General features: G+C 40.1%; 1 protein-coding gene and 1 long non-coding RNA gene across 4 annotated transcripts in view; one reads left to right on the top strand and one right to left on the bottom strand.

Annotated features, from left to right (window-relative positions):
* ADTRP (androgen dependent TFPI regulating protein) overlaps nt 1-19,341 on the bottom strand; it is a 39,626-nt gene that overhangs the window by 18,996 nt on the left and 1,289 nt on the right. Inside the window, exons 2-3 of the mRNA XM_067568339.1 lie at nt 12,130-12,264; nt 10,551-10,652 (exon numbers count right to left, since the gene is read on the bottom strand). Coding sequence (XP_067424440.1) covers nt 10,551-10,652; nt 12,130-12,264 — 237 coding nt within the window. The remainder of the gene's footprint in view (nt 1-10,550; nt 10,653-12,129; nt 12,265-19,341) is intronic.
* LOC137166567 (uncharacterized) overlaps nt 1-19,341 on the top strand; it is a 74,623-nt gene that overhangs the window by 12,201 nt on the left and 43,081 nt on the right. For all 3 annotated transcript variants that reach the window (XR_010923730.1, XR_010923729.1, XR_010923731.1), the window contains exon 2: nt 4,809-4,847. This is a non-coding gene — a long non-coding RNA (uncharacterized lncRNA). The remainder of the gene's footprint in view (nt 1-4,808; nt 4,848-19,341) is intronic.

Consider the following 19,341-nt stretch of genomic DNA (forward strand, 5'->3'; position numbering starts at 1 on the left):
GGGGAATCTTTCCATTAATATCAGTGGATTTTGGATCAGGCCCATATAGAGTACATGATGGCATGGTATGATATATATGTTTTACTGGCACATATTTGGGAGTTATATATGTATGCTTTTTAAGAGGTAAAGACAATTATGGCTGCATCCTGCAAGGGAACACTTAGTTGAAAAGTGGTTCTCGGCACCCTCTCAAATACCCCTAGCACACCAGGTCTCAGCAGCCATTATTCAGCCCCACATGTCTTGTTGCTAAATATCCTTCAGTCTCACTTACTGTGTTCTAGAAGGTAGAGATAACAAAGTTCATCTCCCTGTCAGTGCTGAGACTTTTCTCTGTTTTATCTCATACTCTAGAGTCCTGCAACCTCCTCAGTTAATAGCAGAGGTCCAGCTGTGTTCTAGGATAAACTTAGGTGGAAAAAGGTCTTCAGTGTGTACGATTTCATTTCCTCACAGTCCTTATAATTATGTCTCTTACTCAGAAATGTGCTAGGTATGTTAGACTGCTCCGAAGTGTTCATTAAAAATATATATTTGATTTTGACGCCCTCTTCTGCTTTGGTTTCCCACTACTGCATTCCTTGATATGGCTAATTAGCCTAGAAAGCAGCAGACTGTCACCCAAATGCTGCATTATGTATGGAATAAGTTCAAATGTCTCATTTATCTGGTACAGGGGCTAGTAGCTTTGCTACAGAGTTAGTGACATCTCCTATTTGAGGTTGTCATGGTCATGTAACTCTGTGTTAGCCAATGACTAGGTACATGATCAATAGTTTGTCTTAAAACAATATACTTCCCAGAGAGGAATGTAATGATGGTAAACTGTTATTTAGTCCTTATTATTCTGTTTCAGCCAATCAATGGTCATATGTCCTAGTAATTCACATAACCCCCAGTGTCCCAGGAAATTCCTTTGCGGTACACACAATGTCCTAGCTTTACATTTCATCCTTGGAAACATTTGTTTTTTCAATAACAATTGTTTGTTCAAGCTATATTACTGTACTGAGGAAAACATATTCTGTATTTTTTAGGACCCATTCATTGGCATAACCATTCAGTGGGAAGAGCAGTGTTCAAAGTCAAGAGAAAATCAAATGAATTTAGGACACTATCAAAGCTGGTTAAAATGAATGTGAACACTTTGAGTAGTTCATGATCAGTTCATTCAGAGCACCAAGTTACTGGGGGAAGAAGTCTTTCACTCTAAAAAACACATGGAGTCAGGAGCCGGAAGCAGTGGCACCAACGCATGTTTTATTAAAAAGTATACTCTGTGCTCTGTGAATAATTCATGACCCTAAAAACATTTTGCCACAGAAGACAGGTGTTTTTTTAAATTTTGAAAACATGATCCCCTTAATCATGGACAGATAAAGAGAGATCATTATGTATGTTACAGGAATGCTCTATGTAGGACCAGTGAAACTTGTTGGTGTGCAAATGGCTTCTTCTTTTACAGTGGTGTCTAAATCTGGGTGGGTGGGGGTATGTACATTTTTGTTTTCTTGTCTTCCTCATTCCTGAACTTGAATACACATTGTATATGTCCTAGTCATACCGAACATGTGTGCACATCACTATGATGCACAAGAAAGGCAAGAAAATGATTCTCAGTCAAAAAGCCAGACAGAGAGCCTTTCATCACAATACTGTTATCATAAAGCGTGCTGGTGTTTGCACACGTTTTATGAACCCCATCAAAAGTTTGTCTCCATTAATAGCAATTTACAATGGAATTCACAAGGAATAATGGAGCACATTCACAAGAGTAAATTAGTTCACTTTGATTCATTTTTATACAGCGAATACCAAAGGCAGGCATGATTGGTCCCTTATTGCAAAGAGTGTCCTTGTCAATGACATTCAATTAGCTTTCCAAATGAATTCCCTTGCATGGCTGATAGAAAGCTAACTTCAGTGATGACATTAGTGATGGCCCATATACCATGGTTGCTAATACTAGATGTAAGGTCTCTAAAGACTTTTCATTTTCATGTGGAAAATGTGTGCTCTCATTCTAGCTATTTTTAATATTAGTCTTTAGTCACTAAACACCACAATTCATGAAAGACAATTATAAACCCAATTTTAACCCAACGGTGTTGTTAATCTGACATTTATTTTAATCAGTGCAATCTTTGTTTGGAAGCAAATTTAAAAATATATGTGTTGTGCTTCTTGATTTGAAAAGATATCTAATAATTACGTTTGAATTGACACAAATCATAATGTTCGCAAAAATGGGTGGAAGCAGTTATTCATTCTGTGTTTCAATTAACAGTTTCTCAGTTTCACTTGTAAACAGGGAAACTGACAAAATAATTATCACAGAGGGAAAGAAATTATTTCATTCTGAGGTTAAAAATCCCCAAGTCACTGGCTAAAACAATGATGGTGTGTACTAATCTGTCTATCAATGAACTGAATGAATGAATGAGTTTATTCATCCCTTTTCAGAAAACTTCACTATTTGTTGTTTTTGTTTTAATTTAATTTAATTCCTATTTTAAATAATACCCCTGCATGTTTGTTAGTTTACCCCTTTTGTTAGGACAGCAGAATTTTAAGTGGAAAAACTAAAGTTTCTGCAATTTTTGCAGAATGGCGAATGGAATGCTAAAATCTATAGAATTCATGAAGTTCTCTCAGCTGTTTTATCCGATGGTCAGGTGTTTGGAAACACAGCTCAGGTTATAAAGGCAATAAGATATTAAGTTTTCCATAACCTTTTTGCCTTTTATTATACTATGACTCGTCTGTTTAGAGTAAGTTGGATTTGACTTTTACACGACAAATGTACAAGAATTAAATCATTTTAAAAACTCTGATAATATCATGAAGGAATCATAAGTTATAGTAAAAATAACCATCTTGACATTACACATGAAGACTGAATTATTAATACAGGGAAACTTCCTCCTGAGTATGACTCAAATTTCATTTGAAATATTGGCATACTGACTGGTCTCCATCGCATAAGAATTAAACTGGGACATTTTCATATTCTATTAAAACAAGAAATGATGACTTTTGTCTTTTTCCCTCTGAATTCTCTGTCGTTCTCTGGGATGCATTTACTGTGCATGAACTGAACTATGGTAAATTGTCTCTTCTGCACATACAATTAAGAACTTGCAGTGCTTTTACTTCCTAAATATATTACATAATTTCAAATAATGTCTGTTTTATCTGATATTTTCTTTTATCATCATTATTATTATTTATTTAGTTTTGTTTTTCTTTTTGAACATACATGCTTATAGAGCCAGGTGAATGGTAGTGAGTGGGAATTTAGGCCTCAGTCCAACAAACTACTAAAGCACATGCTCAGCTTCCAGCACATAAGTAGTTCAATTGAAATCACTGGGATTACACATATACTTAAAATGAAGCATGTGTTTCCTTTTCCTGCTTGATCAGAGCCCCAGATTTGAGCAGATAGTGGGATGGCTGTCTATGGATATTTGTTTCCTAAAGGGAATTTCCATTTAACCATATTTACTCACCCTTCATGTTTGTTTTCCATGAATATTTGAGAACTGAGGGTTTGTCTGCTTATGGAGACTATATCACCATAGCTAGGTTGCTAGGGCTATGCCATCTTAACTCCAAAATGTAGATACAGTTTATACCAAGAGAAGGGGTTTTTCCACTGGTGTAGGAACACCACCTCTCCAAGCAATAGTGGTGACGCTGACAAAAGCATTCTTCCACTGACATAGCTGGGCCTACACTGGGGTTATGTCTGCATAACTATGTCGGTTAGGGCTATAGATTTTCATACCCCTGACCAATGCAGCTATGTCAACTTAACTTTTAAGTGTAGACCAAGCCTTAAGGTGTGATTTTCACATGCACTTAGTATTGGTCTAACTTGACTTCAATGGGAGCAGAGTTAGGCCAATTGTAAGTGTTTTCGAAAATCCCTCCTGATTTCTCTTCTTTCCAATCAAATCCTAAGAACAGATTGTCTGCTTAACAGCTCTGTATCACTTGTAGATACTCATATTTGTGTCTTCTGCATCAATATGTTACAGAAAGCAAAGGGTGAGCCTCAATTTCAGTGTTGGCTTGGGGGACAAAAAACAATTGCCCAAAGACTAATATTCATAGGCCAAATTATGAGGTGTTTACCTAGTTTTTAACTCAGTTCGTACACAGGCAAAGTCCCATGGTCTGAAGGATTTTACCAGTGTGTGTGGCTTTCAAAAAGAGTTTTACCCCTTAATATCCTTGCGTGATGGTACCAAACAGTCCCCCAACCACCATCATTGTTGTGTAGTTTTACTATTCCCTGTGCTTTTCTCCATCCCTGCTTTCTCTCTCTTTTCTTGGCCCCATGGTGGCACAGACTCCCTCATTTGATTTATTCCGCTATATTTTTGTCTTCTCTCAAATTTCACCTTTGCTATTCTACTCTGTAATCTGTCCATATTTATTTTTTCCCCTTACTTTCCATTCTCTTTTTATTAGTATTAAACTGCACAGTTCATTTATTGTTTTACATTTCTTAATGGTAAAATGCCTTGATTAAAAGACTTTGTTAAATAAACGGTTTTGCTCTCAGAATTACTATTTAGGTTTTTACAATCTGGAGCAGCAATGCACTGCCAGGAAACCAAAAGATTAGATAAAATAGATTAGATATTCAATCTATACAGGAGATACAAAAAGCTCTGCTATTTTAGCCAGTCATGAATACAGTTGGGTAGCTATTGCTTGAGTTTAAGCTGATCAGCAGTCAAATTTCATCAAAGCTTTAACATGTCGGAAAACAAACTTGTTTCTTCCCTTTCCAGGTCCAGTGATGCTCACTATGAAAGAGTGAAGGGAGCTAGGTGAGTCCCACATTTTCAGAAACACATGTACGTATTTCACACCATGTTACCATGCGTGCATCATTGCAGTTGTTGTATGTGCAAATGTCAAGTGAGTGAATTTGTAGCAATAGTGCACACAGTTTTGCACATGTGCATTTCTGAAAACATGGACCTCATTTAATATTTGAATGTTTGTTATGAAATGGTTTTAGTGAGTTTTGGAGCCAAAATTGTCATTAACATTTGCTCTGAAATTAAATACACAAGTAAGTTGGTAAAGCTCGTATTGCAGTTTGAAGCTGACAGGAGACTGAAATGATATGATCTTCCAATGTGGAATTTTGTCTCCAGCTGTCCAGTCGGATGTGGGGGTGGCGGGGTTAAGGGAGCTTGTACTTGTGCATTCTGGAATAGCAGAAGTCAAGTAGGATTCAATGTCTTAACATTCATCAGTGAAATAACCCCATTTACTCAGAGAGAAAGTATTTATGTCAACAAAAATGGAAACATTTGAAAACTATAAAGCATTGTGGGAAAACCAAGCATCTTAGCAACTAAATGTGTGTGGTCATTAGTTTAATGCACCATTACCCTCACACTGGCATTCTTCTTTTCTGCTAACAAATGAATATAAGGGGAAGCATATAAATGTCCATAGCTGCCAGAGGGTTTAAAACCAGGATAGTTGGAAATGCAAGCAAATGGAAACGTTTATCTCTTTGCCTATTTAAATGAAATATTAAGTGTTTAATGCAGGAGAAATAGCTTAAGATGTCAGAGATGCAGCTGAAAATGCCCAGGTCTATATCCTATGGGTAAATATATTCTTTTGAAAAATAATAGTCCCAGATGGAGTGCACTGAATGAAGACCGGTGTACACACAGACTTTGCAACAGTTTTATAATTGTTGGTTAGGAGTGTGATATTTTACTGATAAAGTTATACCCCTAGTGTGGATATCATCTGTGTAAAGATGCCTTATACCAGAATTTCATAGTTCTTCTTCCCTTATTCCCCAGGAATAAGCTATACCAGTATAAATCATCCTTATGCTAGAATAACTGTGTCCCCCCTAGGGTGGGGTTGTACTGCTTTAACTATACAGTGTAGTTAAAGCAAGAGCTATGTAGACAAGCCCTTAGATGAGGAGAAGCATGGGAAGCCTCGCTGGTATTGTGAATCCTTCTAGCTGTCTACATTGGTAATGCTGCCAAAGCAACGATGGCTCACTTAGGTGAGGCCTCTTTTGGTCCTGTGTTCTTCTCCCTTGCTTTCTGTATTACCCTCAGTCCGCCCAAATACTCCTCAGCTGTCATTCATTGAGGCAGCTTGCTCCAACAGACAACGTATTCAGAGACATAGTTCAATTGCTAGCTCTACCATTTAACCTGCTGTGTGACCCATGGGCAAGTCACTTCTCCTCTGTGCCTCTGTTCCCTCCCACCACCCCGATGTCTTAATTGATTGTAAGCTCTTCAGCTCTTGTTTCTTACTGTGTGTCTGTAAAGTGCCTAGCACGAGGGGATCCTGATCTCTGTCGAGGCTTGTAAGAGTTACTGTAATACAAATAATTAATCATTTAGGCAAGTGTATTGTTAAACCAAAACTTGCCTATAGTCTAAGAAAGTAAAATATGAAATAAAACTGAAAAGGATAATGTTTTGCAGACCAAAAGAAAAATAATCTATTTTATTAAAGAAGAAAAACATATACTTATGGTTGTTGTGAATGCAACTGAATGGATAGTTGCATATTTTCTTTCTTTTTCTATAAACTAATGATTCTGAATGACCCATAATTCTCCTTTTTGTCAGCCCCTTAAAAATCCAGTGTTCTCCTCGACTGCCATTACAATTAACATATGCATGTGATTCAATTTAAACGGTATGTAGCAAGTAATGGCTTTTTGGGTAGGATCCAGATATAGCTTGAAAACAGAACATCATGACAGAAAGAAACCATTTCAATGAGAGAATGGGCCAAAATGGGCTTTATCTGAGCCACCTTCCACCTAAAAACTTTTGTTTAGATGAAATAACACTACTTATGTAGTGGTTTTCATCCATAAATCTCAAAGCTCTTTATAAAGATGGGCAAGCATAATTATCCCCATTTTACAGATTGGGAAACTGAGACACAGATGTCAAATGAATTGCATAAGACTCAATAGGAGAGCCAAGGCTAGAACCCTGATCTCCTGGCTCCCCACGTAGCACCTTCTCCACTTCTACTTTTCTAATATGTCCTTAAAGGTTGAATTTGTGTCAATTAGCCTGCTAATTGCTTAACACTTTCTGGATCAGTGTCACACATAATGTATGCTTTTCCTATTTACGTAGTTAGGGAGCTCTCTGGTCTAGATCCACAACAGTACTTAGATCCCAAAGTTCCAGTTTTAAGTGACTAAATCCTGAGGGTCTGGCACCCCTGCTATAAATAACTAAAAGAGTCATTAGCCCAGGGGGACTGGACCCTCAGTCTCCCACCTCCCTGGTGGGGACCTGAAACACCAGGCAACAGAGTCGTGCTCTTTCTTTCTGCTCCTGTAACTCTTAAAGTATTTATGCATAGTGGAACAGCATCAACAGGAAAGACCCAGAGAGCCCCACCTCAGAATGTCCCAGAGGATAGTGGTTAGAGCACTCTTCTGAGAGGCAGGAGACCCCTGTTTAAATCCTTTCTTCCCCTCTGGCAGAGGGGGACTTGAACCTGTATTTTCCACATCCTAGGTGAGTGCGCTAATAACCGGGCTAAAAGTTTTACAGGGAGCAGCTCATCCACCTCCTCCAGCCATTTTATGTGGAGTGAGGCAAGTGCCAAATCCATTTTCACATGAAATGATTTGGGCATTTAGGCCACCTGACTCCAGGAAAGAGGTTCTTGGTTGTGGATGACAAGTAGAGATAAATACCTCCTGCAGCCTGGATTTAGGCACGTAACTCTAATTCTCAGAGAGGAGCGGGGCTTAGTTTACACTATCTCTGATTGTCCTCTTCCATTGTCTTGTCTAGGCAGCTCCCTACCTAGAGTATTCGCTTTTGTGGATCTCATTCTTAAGTACCTCTCTCTTCCCATGCATTGTATAGGTAACATGCATCCCTAACTCCAGCTTTGTGGATTGCAGTGTTGTTCCTGTGATTTTTTTTTCTAGGTATCCCAAGTCCCTTTGTGGATCTGGGTGTCTGCCACTCTTCTATTGATTTTGTTTAAAATACTCAGATTGTAAATGATATATCCTTTATATATAACTGATGTATCCAAGAACCATCGCTAGCTAACAAAACTAATATCTTTCCCCCATAACCAGCTAGATATTGCACTAGAGTCTATATGAAATTTTGCTAACCTTAGACCTGTGAAATATAGCAGCGTTCATGTGGAAGGGAAAAAAAAACAAAACCTCATCAGATCTTTTCCCTGCCAATTGATGTTTAGTGTGCTGTCCCGTTAAATATCTGGCAGCTCCCCAGATCCCCACAGTATTTACAGTGGACATCTTGAATCAAAAGGAAGAAACATGGCTTGTTTATGAAGCCTTAAAAGCCTTATTTACATGCTGGTAGCATTTATAATGCTCACATAGGCTCTCTCTCCCCCACTTCACCCATGCTTCAGTGACCATGATCTTTTCAGAGCTCTTAATTCACTTCTGGCAGACATCTTGGATTCTAGAATTACTGGAAGGAAACTTCCCCCCACACCCCTCCCACAACTTGGCAGCACTGCTAGTAATATTAATCATTTATATAGTGCTGTAAGGTGAGCATGGCCGGTTATTACATTACATGACAGGCAGCTGGTGTGTAGTCAGTCACCGAGAGGCTGGGTGACCACTGTGCAGTGGCTGGAATGCTTCCTAAAATGTGTATTTTGGGGAACTCCTTAAATGAAGATCGGGAGGAAGCTTGTCATAGATGCACTAGAAGATGACATCTATTGCAGACTCAACAACCAGATTCAGTGCAGTTCTGCCCTGACAAAGTGAAAACGTGGTTATGTTTTGTAGTTTAGTTGGGACCGAAACATGCCCCTGACTGTAGCATGATTTGGAAACATAAGTTAAATGGCAGTTACATCCCAGTTACACTCACAAGATTGGATCATTTTTTAACTGAGTCTGGGATGCTGCATATAGGTTTCCCAGCACGCTATTTGCAGGGGGGTGAGCCAAGTCATCCAATTTTGTTATGCAGATTTTGAGTTACGCAGATCATCCTACATCATGTGAATAAAATCTTATCACCACCTCAGACTGTCAGGTATTCTGTATATGCTGAATATTTACAGAAGGGGGGAAACGTAGATAACTTGTAGAGCTTAAAAACATTTCACTGTTACTATTTTTGTACCCCTCCAACTGTAAAAGCTAGGCTCCCTTAGTATTGTTTGTCCATCTGTATAGGCCTGGGAAGGAGAGAGAAATTATATAACAAATACATTTTAGAGACTTCTGCATGTAGTTTCCCCACATGTAATAATGTCACCAGTGTAAACCCCAGCACCTCTCAATCTGCCTAGACCATTACAAAAAGTTGCCTTATGGAGAAGGGTAAATTCCCAGCTATGCACTGAGATTTAAAAAACCCCAAAATCTAGCACTGAACTAGATACTAAACTAGACTATTGCTGGTCCAAAATCCTGGACCTGAGACCAGGGTAATTTTGAGGAGAAAAAGAATAATTTTCCATAATGGATAGTTGAAAAAACCATAGTGCCTGTTCGTATCTGCTCAGAGGTTTGGAATGTCAGCAGTAGTCCCAGTGGAGCTGGATTAGTGGGCAGAGAGCAGGTGATAGGGTCAAAAGTGTATCATGGCTGCCATTTATCACATGGATGTCACTAATGTGCACGTGGCATATATGTTCATTCTGCACAAAAAAACTAACAAATATTCTCTGTCAGAAATATCTGGAAAGTTCCATTTAGCTTGAAAGGCCTCAGGAACTGCAGTGTGTCGCAAAGTTATCAAGTTGGAAAAATCTTTAAAAACTGGAATCTTGAGAGAAACAAGGTTGGGACGTCTGTATGCTTATTTTATATTTTTGGGCTCCTCTGATTCAGTTTGGCAGTGAACCTCTCCCCTTCTTCCCTCCCTTTAGCCCCAGGAGGCTGCCATGACCTTACTAACCACCCACGGTTTCCATGTTACTGTCAGCATCCTTACACTTGACTGATGAGAAGTATGTGATTATTCAACACATCATAAAAACAGCTATGGCAATTGAAGGCGGATTCTGGAATATATTTATAGAAATCTGTAAACAATCATTTCAGTTCAGCTATTCAGAGCTGTGCATGCATTAGCTTATGAGCTGTCAGATTTTCTTTGATTCTTTCACCTCTTTTAAAAATTACCAAGTGCTTAGCTGTATTCCCAACCATTCTGTATTTCAGAGCATTCTGTTTACAGAGACAATTTCTTTTTTGAACTGCAATAACCTAGAAGGTTTTCTTTTTGTGATTACATATCTTTTTATTGACTTAAGAGGCTTGACAAACAATGATTCACTGACATTCCCTGTGTGCTAAAAGGCTTCTTTAGGCAATTATAGTGTATGCATCCGTTCATTACATACAGCTCAATATGGGCTTTAAATAGACAACGGGGGGAGGGAGGGGGGCAGTTGTGAAACCCTTTTGGAAAGATAAACAATGCAACAGTGGAACATTCATTGCAAAAGTCTGTGTGTTCTAGGCGCTAGTCAGGCTTTTTACTCACCATAGCATGATTTAACCACATTGGAATGATTCCATCAAGGCTCTTGGGGTAAACCAGTTCTCGATTGTACGTATACAATACCCAAAAGGACATAAACACAAACTGAAATAAAAAAAAAAATTTGTTTTAAAAGGAAAAACAGCGTGTATGAAAAATGTGAGTTTGCTAGATAAAACAATCAATATATCACACAGATTACAAAGTAAGGAAGGGAAGTTACTGCAAAACAAAATATTCTGCAGTTGTTGCAGTCATGTCAGGCCCACCTTGTCTCTTTCAGTATTCTGGAGCATATGTCTATAAGAAACCCCTCCTCTACTGTATAACTGCTGACATTGAAATTTCCAGGGAACACATGCCTATCCTTGTACCTTTCTTATTTTGCCACTGGGATCTTGAATGGTCCAAGGTTCCTCTCTAGGACTTGGTTGTCATGCCAAAAGATTTGTTCTGCTCAATAACAAAGTAAAAACCGATAGTGGCAAGATTGTCTAAACAGTGGTATGCTGGTAAAGTCTGTAAACTTCATTCCTAAGCTGTAGGTACAGAAGTAGGCTGTATCTTGGGCCCATCTTATCCAATAGGGGAGGATTTACAGTGGGAGGATTTAAGTGTAAGAAATGAATCCCAGTATCAGCTATTGATATCCGAAAGCTGATTTGTACTTTCTTGGCCTGGTTTTATTTTTAAGGACAAGTTGTCCATATTATCGAAACCGAGGGCATCAGAGGTGGAAGGATTGTCGATACTAAATATAGTGCACACAGGTTACAGACAGATACATGCTGGTGTTCAACCTTTTCCGTATGTCCAGAAGCATGCATGGGAGATATGATAGCAGTGTTGCAAGAAACTGGTATGCAAAGAATGACTAAGAGCTGAGATGCTTAGTTTCAATCACAGGAATGGCCTCTTTTGATTCACCTGGCTGAAATGTGGATCTGCTTTAAGATGAGTCTCAGCTCTCCTGAGGCCAGCTTCTGCAACTCCCTCTCACACTGAGTTGTGCTTACTCATGTCAGAATTGCATTGATTTCAGTTTGGCCCATTCTATGCAGAACCATTTGGCAGACACAATTGTCTGCATGTGAGCAGACAGTCCAAAATCAATCTGTTGTACATTAGTCTAAATGATGTCATTTAAGTCTGTTTCTCTTCTGTGTTTGTTTAAATTCATTTTGTAGTCAGGTAAGACAACATGAGGATTTGTTGCATTTTAAGGACCCCTAGAATCTTAAAGCACATATTGCCCTGTAGGTGAAACTACTTAAGTAAATAATTTCAGTGAATCTGTGGGTATAAGGGTAGCAGAATGTCTACTTTCTGCCCTTTTGATTTTGGTGGATCTCTGTTTGCCTATGGCTGGGTTATAGAGGGGACATGCAGACCACTGTGTCAGAGCAACACACACAACATTAAACCATTAGCTAGCCTCACGTCTGGAGCTACATTTAAGCATTGATTCATCATATAAATGGACTTGTTCTGTTTTCAAAGGACAAAATGAAGCTCTCTAGTAATATCCATATCTGTTCTGTATGTATGTATATGATTATTATTGCATACATTGGTTACTTACCGTAGCCACAGGGAAAGCCAGGACACTGAAGAGAAGATCTCTGCAGGAAATTACGTACTTAACACTTCGCATTTTCTTAATTAGTCTCAACACATCAGCCAGGAAGGAGACCCCATAGAAAACAGCCTGCAAAACCTAAATTAATTACAGATAATGAGGGAATCTTCATCCACCTTTAATTAGCATGTTCCTTCATGAACTCAGTACTTGCTCTTTAGGGAGCTATTTTGTTGGTGAACTACAAGTCAGCACCGGGGAAATAGCTTTTGGCTAAAGCTTCCTTATTAACTGAAAGTGATTAAATAAAGTAGTTCAGGAGATTACTTTACCAGTACCTTGTTTAATGGACCAAATAGAACAGTGTGGTGTGTGAAGAATGAGCTTTATTCTGACTACAAGTGGAAGGATGTGTTGAAAGATAGGCTTTTTACAATTCATATGTTAATTGTTAAATTCAAGGTAACATAGTAGTGATAAGAGGGGACAAATCTGTGGCTATTCGGAGTTCTAATGTTTCCTGCAAAGCAACCACTGTAGGCTTTCTCACAAGTTAGGCAAAAAAGTGCATCCTGGCTGGTGATGTGTTAGAGTTCATGCCAAGATTGTACCATTTAACCAATACAAAACACCCTAGAAGGATTGTGTTAGGTTGAGAAGCCACTAGAAAAAGAGTTGCCCAGTACTGGGTCCTGAACCTATTTCTGCTGAATTCAGCGGGATGCAAGAGTGGGACTTCAGGTCCAGATCCTCAAAGATATTTAGGTGGGAATTAGTCACCTAAAGACCTTTTGGGGATCTGGACCTTGGTAACTAGAAATAAGACCTCTTTACACTAGAACTGAGAGAGTTGGTTGAACTATTTTTTGCAAATAATGTAACCAGTGAACTCTGGCTCCTTTTTTTTTTACTTAACTAACTTCATAGATAGTCCAATAATATTATGCAAATAACTTATTTTCTGTATTTTCTTCTGCTGATCATCAAATAATTGCATTTGAAAATAACTTTTCTCATTGTTCAGCTACCTCTGCTGGTGCTACACCATGGACCGTAGTGCACCAAACATGGCAAGAAGTAAAAGTGAAGCCTATTGAGAGCTTGCTGCTCTTTAACTGTCAATCTGTGACCAGCTCTGAACCCGAGTTCAACTCCCTTAATGACTGATACTATTTTGAAGGCTATATTGTTCCACTGTTGTGCTGGGAAACTCAGTCTATTGCAAATGCTGGCACTGCAAATGGAAAGATACTGTATCGCATTCAGAATGACATCTCTTTTGCCATGATCTTACCCTTAATCAGATTTTTATTTGGAGTTTGTGTGATCTCGGAGGTGGGACCGATTGATTCATCAGGAGCCTGGAGAGGGGAAAGCTTGGGAGGGGACAGCATAAGACCAGCACTTGAGCATCAAAAAGTGCTACATTATCAAATATCTGACTGAAGAAAAAGAGTGGTGCGGTTGCAGGCCAGCAGTCGTCGGTTTTGGACTTCAGTGAGCTTTTTCCTAAGAAAGTTTTAGACAGAGAATAGAGGAGGGGGAGCAGGAGGGCTTTAGTGCTGCCTCCCCGGTCCACCCCCCAAATATTTCAAAATACAATCCTTTGTGCTTTCATAGTGTCTCTCCACTGAGGGTGTCAAAGTGCTTTCAAATATTAATGAAGTACGCCTCACAACACCCCTGAGAGGTAGGTAATTAACTTCAAAAAAAAAAAAAAAAGATCAGGAAACTGATGCACAGAGGTACTAAGTGACTTGCCCATGGTCACAGAGGAAGTACGTGGCAGATGTGGGAGTAGAATGCAGGTCACCTGACACACAGTGCTGTGGCTCACCCCAAAGAGGACAAGAGGCTTATGAACCAAATAACACAATTTTCAATAAAAATAACCCCCCAGAACCACAAATATTTTCAGTTCAAGTTCATTCCAGTTTGAGAGACACAAGACACTAAGCTGGGAGGAGTGGTAGATATGCTGGAGGGTAGGGATAGGATACAGCGTGAACTAGATAAATTGGAGGATTGGTCCAAAAGAAATCTGATGAGGTTCAACAGAACAAGTGCAGAGTCCTGCACTTTGGATGGAAGAATCCCATGCACGGGTACAGACTGGGGACCGACTGGCTAGGCAGCAGTTCTGCAGAAAAGGACCTGGGAGTTACAGTGGACAAGAAGCTGGAAGTGAGTCAACACTGTGCCCTTGTTGCCAAGAAGACTAACATCATATTGGGCTGCATTAATAGGAGAATTGCCACCAGATCGAGGGAAGTGATTATTCTCCTCTATTTGGCAATGGTGAGGCCGCATTTGGAGTATTGTGTCTAGTTTTGGGCCCCACACTGCGGAAAGGATGTGAACAAATTGGAGAGAGTCCATCAGAGGGCAACGAAAATAATTAGGGGGCTGAGGCACGTGACTTATGAGGAGAGACTGAGGGAACTGTGCTTATTTAGTCTGCAGAAGAGAAGAGTGAGGGGTGATTTGATAGCAGCCTTCAACTACCTGAAGGGGAAAGTGGGGAGAGGATTTCAGGAAAGATGGAGCTAGGCTGTTCTCAGTGGTGGCAGATAACAGAACTAGGAGCAATGATCTCAAGTTAAAGTGGGGGAGGTCTAGGTTGGATAATAGGAAAAACTTTTTCTCTAGGAGGGTGGTGAAGCACTGGAATGGGTTACCTAGGGGGCTGATGAAATCTCTATACTTAGTGGTTTTTAAGGCCCAGCTTGACAAATCCCTGGCTGGGATGATTTAGTTGGGGTTGGTCCTGCTTTGAACAGGGGGTTGGACTAGATCACTTCCTGAGGTCCCTTCCAACCCTAATCTTCTATGATTCTATGAAAACAGCGCTTTAAATGTGTGTGTCTTTCTCCATTGACTTTAAGATCTTCCTTATTAAGATTGGCCCCTGTAACTGTGGGTACAGTTTTGGACTCTAGGACCTCAATCCTGCAAGATGATGGGCCCAAAGCACTTAAGCACATGCTTAACTTCAGCAGGACTCCCCGTATTCTTAAAGTTAAGCAAGTGTTTAAGTGCTTTGTTGGACCAGGGCCAGGAGCCCCATTCCTTGAGGAGCACATGTCGGAGAGGGGTGCTAAAGAATTGCTCTTGTTCCTGTATGCTGTTGGCTGTAACTACTGCAGGCTGTAGAACCAACAACAATATGCTATTCAATTTCTCCCTGTACTTTAAACAGCATGAGAAATGGCTATGAAGTGACTTGTGTGACACAAGGATGGTGAAAGTCTGGTGATGCATGGTGACTAATCATTAATAAAGCATCTCATAGGCTTTCCCCATTTGAGAGATGCATGGTTCCCAGAATATGAAGCTACGATTATTGCTTTCATGGTGAGCCCTACATTAATCATGAAACAGAAATAAACTTCATTTTTTCTCCCTTAAAATCAATTAAAACAAACATTTGGATGGAAAAGAAACAGATGGTCCCAAAGTATCCAACTTGTCAGTCTAGCAATTTTTCTGTAACTTACAGAAGAGGTCAGGAATATTTTCCATACTGAAAACTTTCCATTCATTTTTCTTTACTTTGGTTGCTCTGTGTGTGCATGTGCTCACACATACTGTCTATTCCTAAATAAAAAGCCTTGAATTTAATCTCGGGTGTTTACCTTTTAAAACACCTAAAATTCTACCTCAGCTACACTAATAGAAATCCAAAGTAACTGCATTGAATTCAGTGGACTTACATTGGTATAACGGCAAGCAGAACTTGGCCCCAGGTTGTTATAACTATACTTCTTTTTTTAAAGAAGTCAAAAGAGAGGAAATTAACAGTATAAGGAGATTAACTATGTAATTGAAATAACATACCTTCCATATCATATGAGGTTTAACAGAAATAGAGAAGTGCTAACACTTTAATTATCAGCTGCAAGAGCCACTATAGACTTTGGAAAGTTAACTAGCACCCCAGCCAGTGTCAAGAAAGGAATTCGGGTACTACGACTCACTTTAGGTGAAACTCACTTCTGTGCAGAGGGTCTGCCTAAGGTTTATAAACACTTCAATCTCTCAAGTTTTATTTGGAGAGCGTAAGTGGGACTAATTAGCACACAGGTGAATTTCACCCCTTAAGGATACATCTACACTTCAAACTGGATGCATGATTTCTGGCTCAAGGAAACATACCCATGCTAGCTTTCATCAAACTAGTACTCTAAAAATAGAACTGTAGCCTCAATGGAAATGAATGACGGAGGGGCTAGCCCCACCGAGTATGATCCAGGCCAAGAAATTAGGTATGTACTTGGGATGGCTAGCCTATCCTGCCACTCGCGCTGCTTCAGCTACATTTCTATTTTCAGTGCTCTAGAGTGGTCAAAGTTAGCACAGGTATGTTTCCTCAAGCTGGAAATTATGCCTCCAGCTTGAAGTTTAGACATCCCTTTAGAGGAGCATGGGAGTGAAGCCCTGATACCACAAGGTATGTTTACGCTGCAGTTAGACACCCATGGCTGGGTGACTGGGGCTCACAAGGTTCAGGTGAAGGGTCTGTTTAACTGCAACGTAGATATTATGGCTCAGGCGGCAACCTAAGAGCCTCCCACCTCCCGGGGCCCCAGAGCCCAGGCTCCCGCCTGAGCCCGAATGTCTACACTGCAGTTAAACAGCCTCACGGACTGAGCCCTGCAAGCCTGAGTCAGCTGGCGTGGGCCAGCCATGAGATTTTAATTGTAGTGTAGACATACCCACAGATATCCTGTAAACCCTGAGAGGAGCTCTGCTACTGTGGGCCTCCATAGGCTCCTGTTATTAAGTGTTTTCATTTGGATTATATGGAGTCTATGTTTTCCGGTGTTAACAGGAGAATTTAAACCCCACTTTACAACGGGAAACCTGAACACGGCCTTAACTATGGAGTCATCACAAGTGCTTCCATAATATCTAATAGTGCCATTAACAGTGGTTCTCAACTTTCCAGACTACTGTACCCCTTTCAGGAATCTGATTTGTCTTATGTACCCCAGGTTTCACCTCACTTAAAAATGATTTGCTTACAAAATCAGACCTAAAAACACAAAAGTGTCACAGCACGCTATTACTGAGAAATGGCTTCCTTTCTCATTTTTACCATATAATTATAAAGTACATTGATTGGAATATAAATATTGTACTTACATTTCAGTGTGATACTTGAGTCAGTTTTTTTACTCGTGAACCGTGTTTGAAGCCTGAGCCCCCGGCAGTGGGGCTGAAGCATGTAACGTAGCTTCGTGGGGCCCCAGGCAGTTGTCCTGCCTGCCATCCCCTAATGCTGACTCTGTGCTTGCGCCCCTCCTAAATCTGTCCTGTGATGTCTGAAACCCCCCAGTTGAGAAACACTGATCTAGATGAGTTGATGTACACCCTGAAAGACCTCTGAGTACCCCCAGTGGTATATGTACCCCTGGTTGAGAACCGCTGCCATAGAACACAGCTGGACTTGGACTTGAACATCAGATCTGAACCCTCACAAACTGAGGAAAATTCATACCTGGACATGAATCCACACTTTTGCAATTATGGCTTATCTCTAGTAACGGTAAATTTAAATATAATAGAAAATATACAGAAGGATGGAATTATTTCAGATGTCCCTATGACTTTCCAAGCAGCAACATTGGCACTTGCAAATATGCTGCAGCTGTTCTCAGCATATTAATCTGCCAGATGTAGTTCAAAATCTTCCCCCCGGAACAAGAACAGAAATAGGCACAGAAACATTCTGAAAGGGAGAGGCCAGTGATTAACCCACAAAGAAGGATAAGGAATTGACTGGCCCTTCGGGACAAACGTCAGTGTTTTCTACAAACTATTTTTAGTGTCACAGTGATAGGTGCTTTAGAAATGCTTACAGATGGACAGAGAGGATGTATTTAGTTAACTACACCTATTTAATTTGGTCTAAAACTAAATGATGAACTAAGAGGCATGAGTGGCAAAAATCAAATCTCACCTGATTTAATCAAAGCAAGTATTTCCATTAATTTATTCCTGTAGTTCGTTTTCAAAGATAGCATGTGGCTACCTGAATATACCAAATTCCCATGCTGACAGTCAAAAACAGTGCCCACAGCATTTTGTTTAATGGGCTATAAATCTGATATTCCATGTAGACTGTTAGATATGGCAATCAAATTTTACTGCAGTCATATATAGTCACACTGTTGAAATATGGAAAATATGTGCAATAAATATTGGCCCTATTTGAAAACAAATGGAAAACAGGACCTTTCGTATAATCAAAATCATTTTAATAATGAGAGATTAAAGTGTAATGAACAAAATTTGGGAGAGAGGAGTGTGGATGCAGATGTTTGTTTTCAGATGTCCAGGGAGGGTCTTTATCCAGTTCTCTATTTGTTTATATGCAATAAACCATTTTATGTGATAGAAAGAGAGATTTCGGGAAATAACTTATTCTGGATGCTGCATTAGGAGTTGTATTGCAGTAGCACTAAAGAGGTCTAGTCATGGATCTATTGTGCTAGGTCCTGTACAAACACAGAACAAAAAGAAAATCCCTGCTCCAAAGAGCTTGCAATCTAAATGTTTCCTATCACACAAAAATAGATGTAAAACTGTTCTTATTTGTTCAATAGTCCCTTCTATCTGTGACTGGAGTGTGATTTCTTCAGCCCAATGGGCGCTGCCGTTGGCTGACAGCTACATTTTGGTCTAGTCTGATCTGCTTCTGAAGAGATGAGGTGGAAAAGCAGCACAACCATGCTACCAGCAGGACATGGGAAAACCAGTGTCACTCCTCTGGTTGACCAAGTATTTTGCGCAGCAGGGTCATGGGGAAGGCTGATTGTGGATATGCCGGAGGGGCACCATTTTGCCTCAGAATTTCTTCACTGTTTGCATGGCACAAAGCCATTCCAAGGGCCAGAGATGTAGGTGGGCCTGGCAGCCACACAGCATCAGGCTTATGTTTCAGCCCTCGTCAGCTTGGGTGGTGGTGGGTACCGCCCAAGGAAAGGAATTTAGACACTACTTAGATTACTGCCCTACGTTTCCCATTTTGGCATTTGTTTTCATTCATAGTTATTAAAAATACAGCATAAGAATGCCCAAAGGCATAGCCCCAAGCCCTGCCCCACACTCTGTGGGTGTGGAGGGCCCAGCCTATGACTGGACAACGCCACAACGGTGGTTCAGTTAAGCTCAGACAGGATGTCAGGAGCCCATGGGGTGGCTCCTGCTGCT

The sequence above is a fragment of the Emydura macquarii genome, unplaced genomic scaffold (assembly GCF_026122565.2).
Source record: "Emydura macquarii macquarii isolate MOO-44397 ecotype Brisbane River unplaced genomic scaffold, CSIRO-AGI_Emac_v2 contig_2890, whole genome shotgun sequence".
NCBI classification, from domain to species: Eukaryota; Metazoa; Chordata; order Testudines; family Chelidae; genus Emydura; species Emydura macquarii.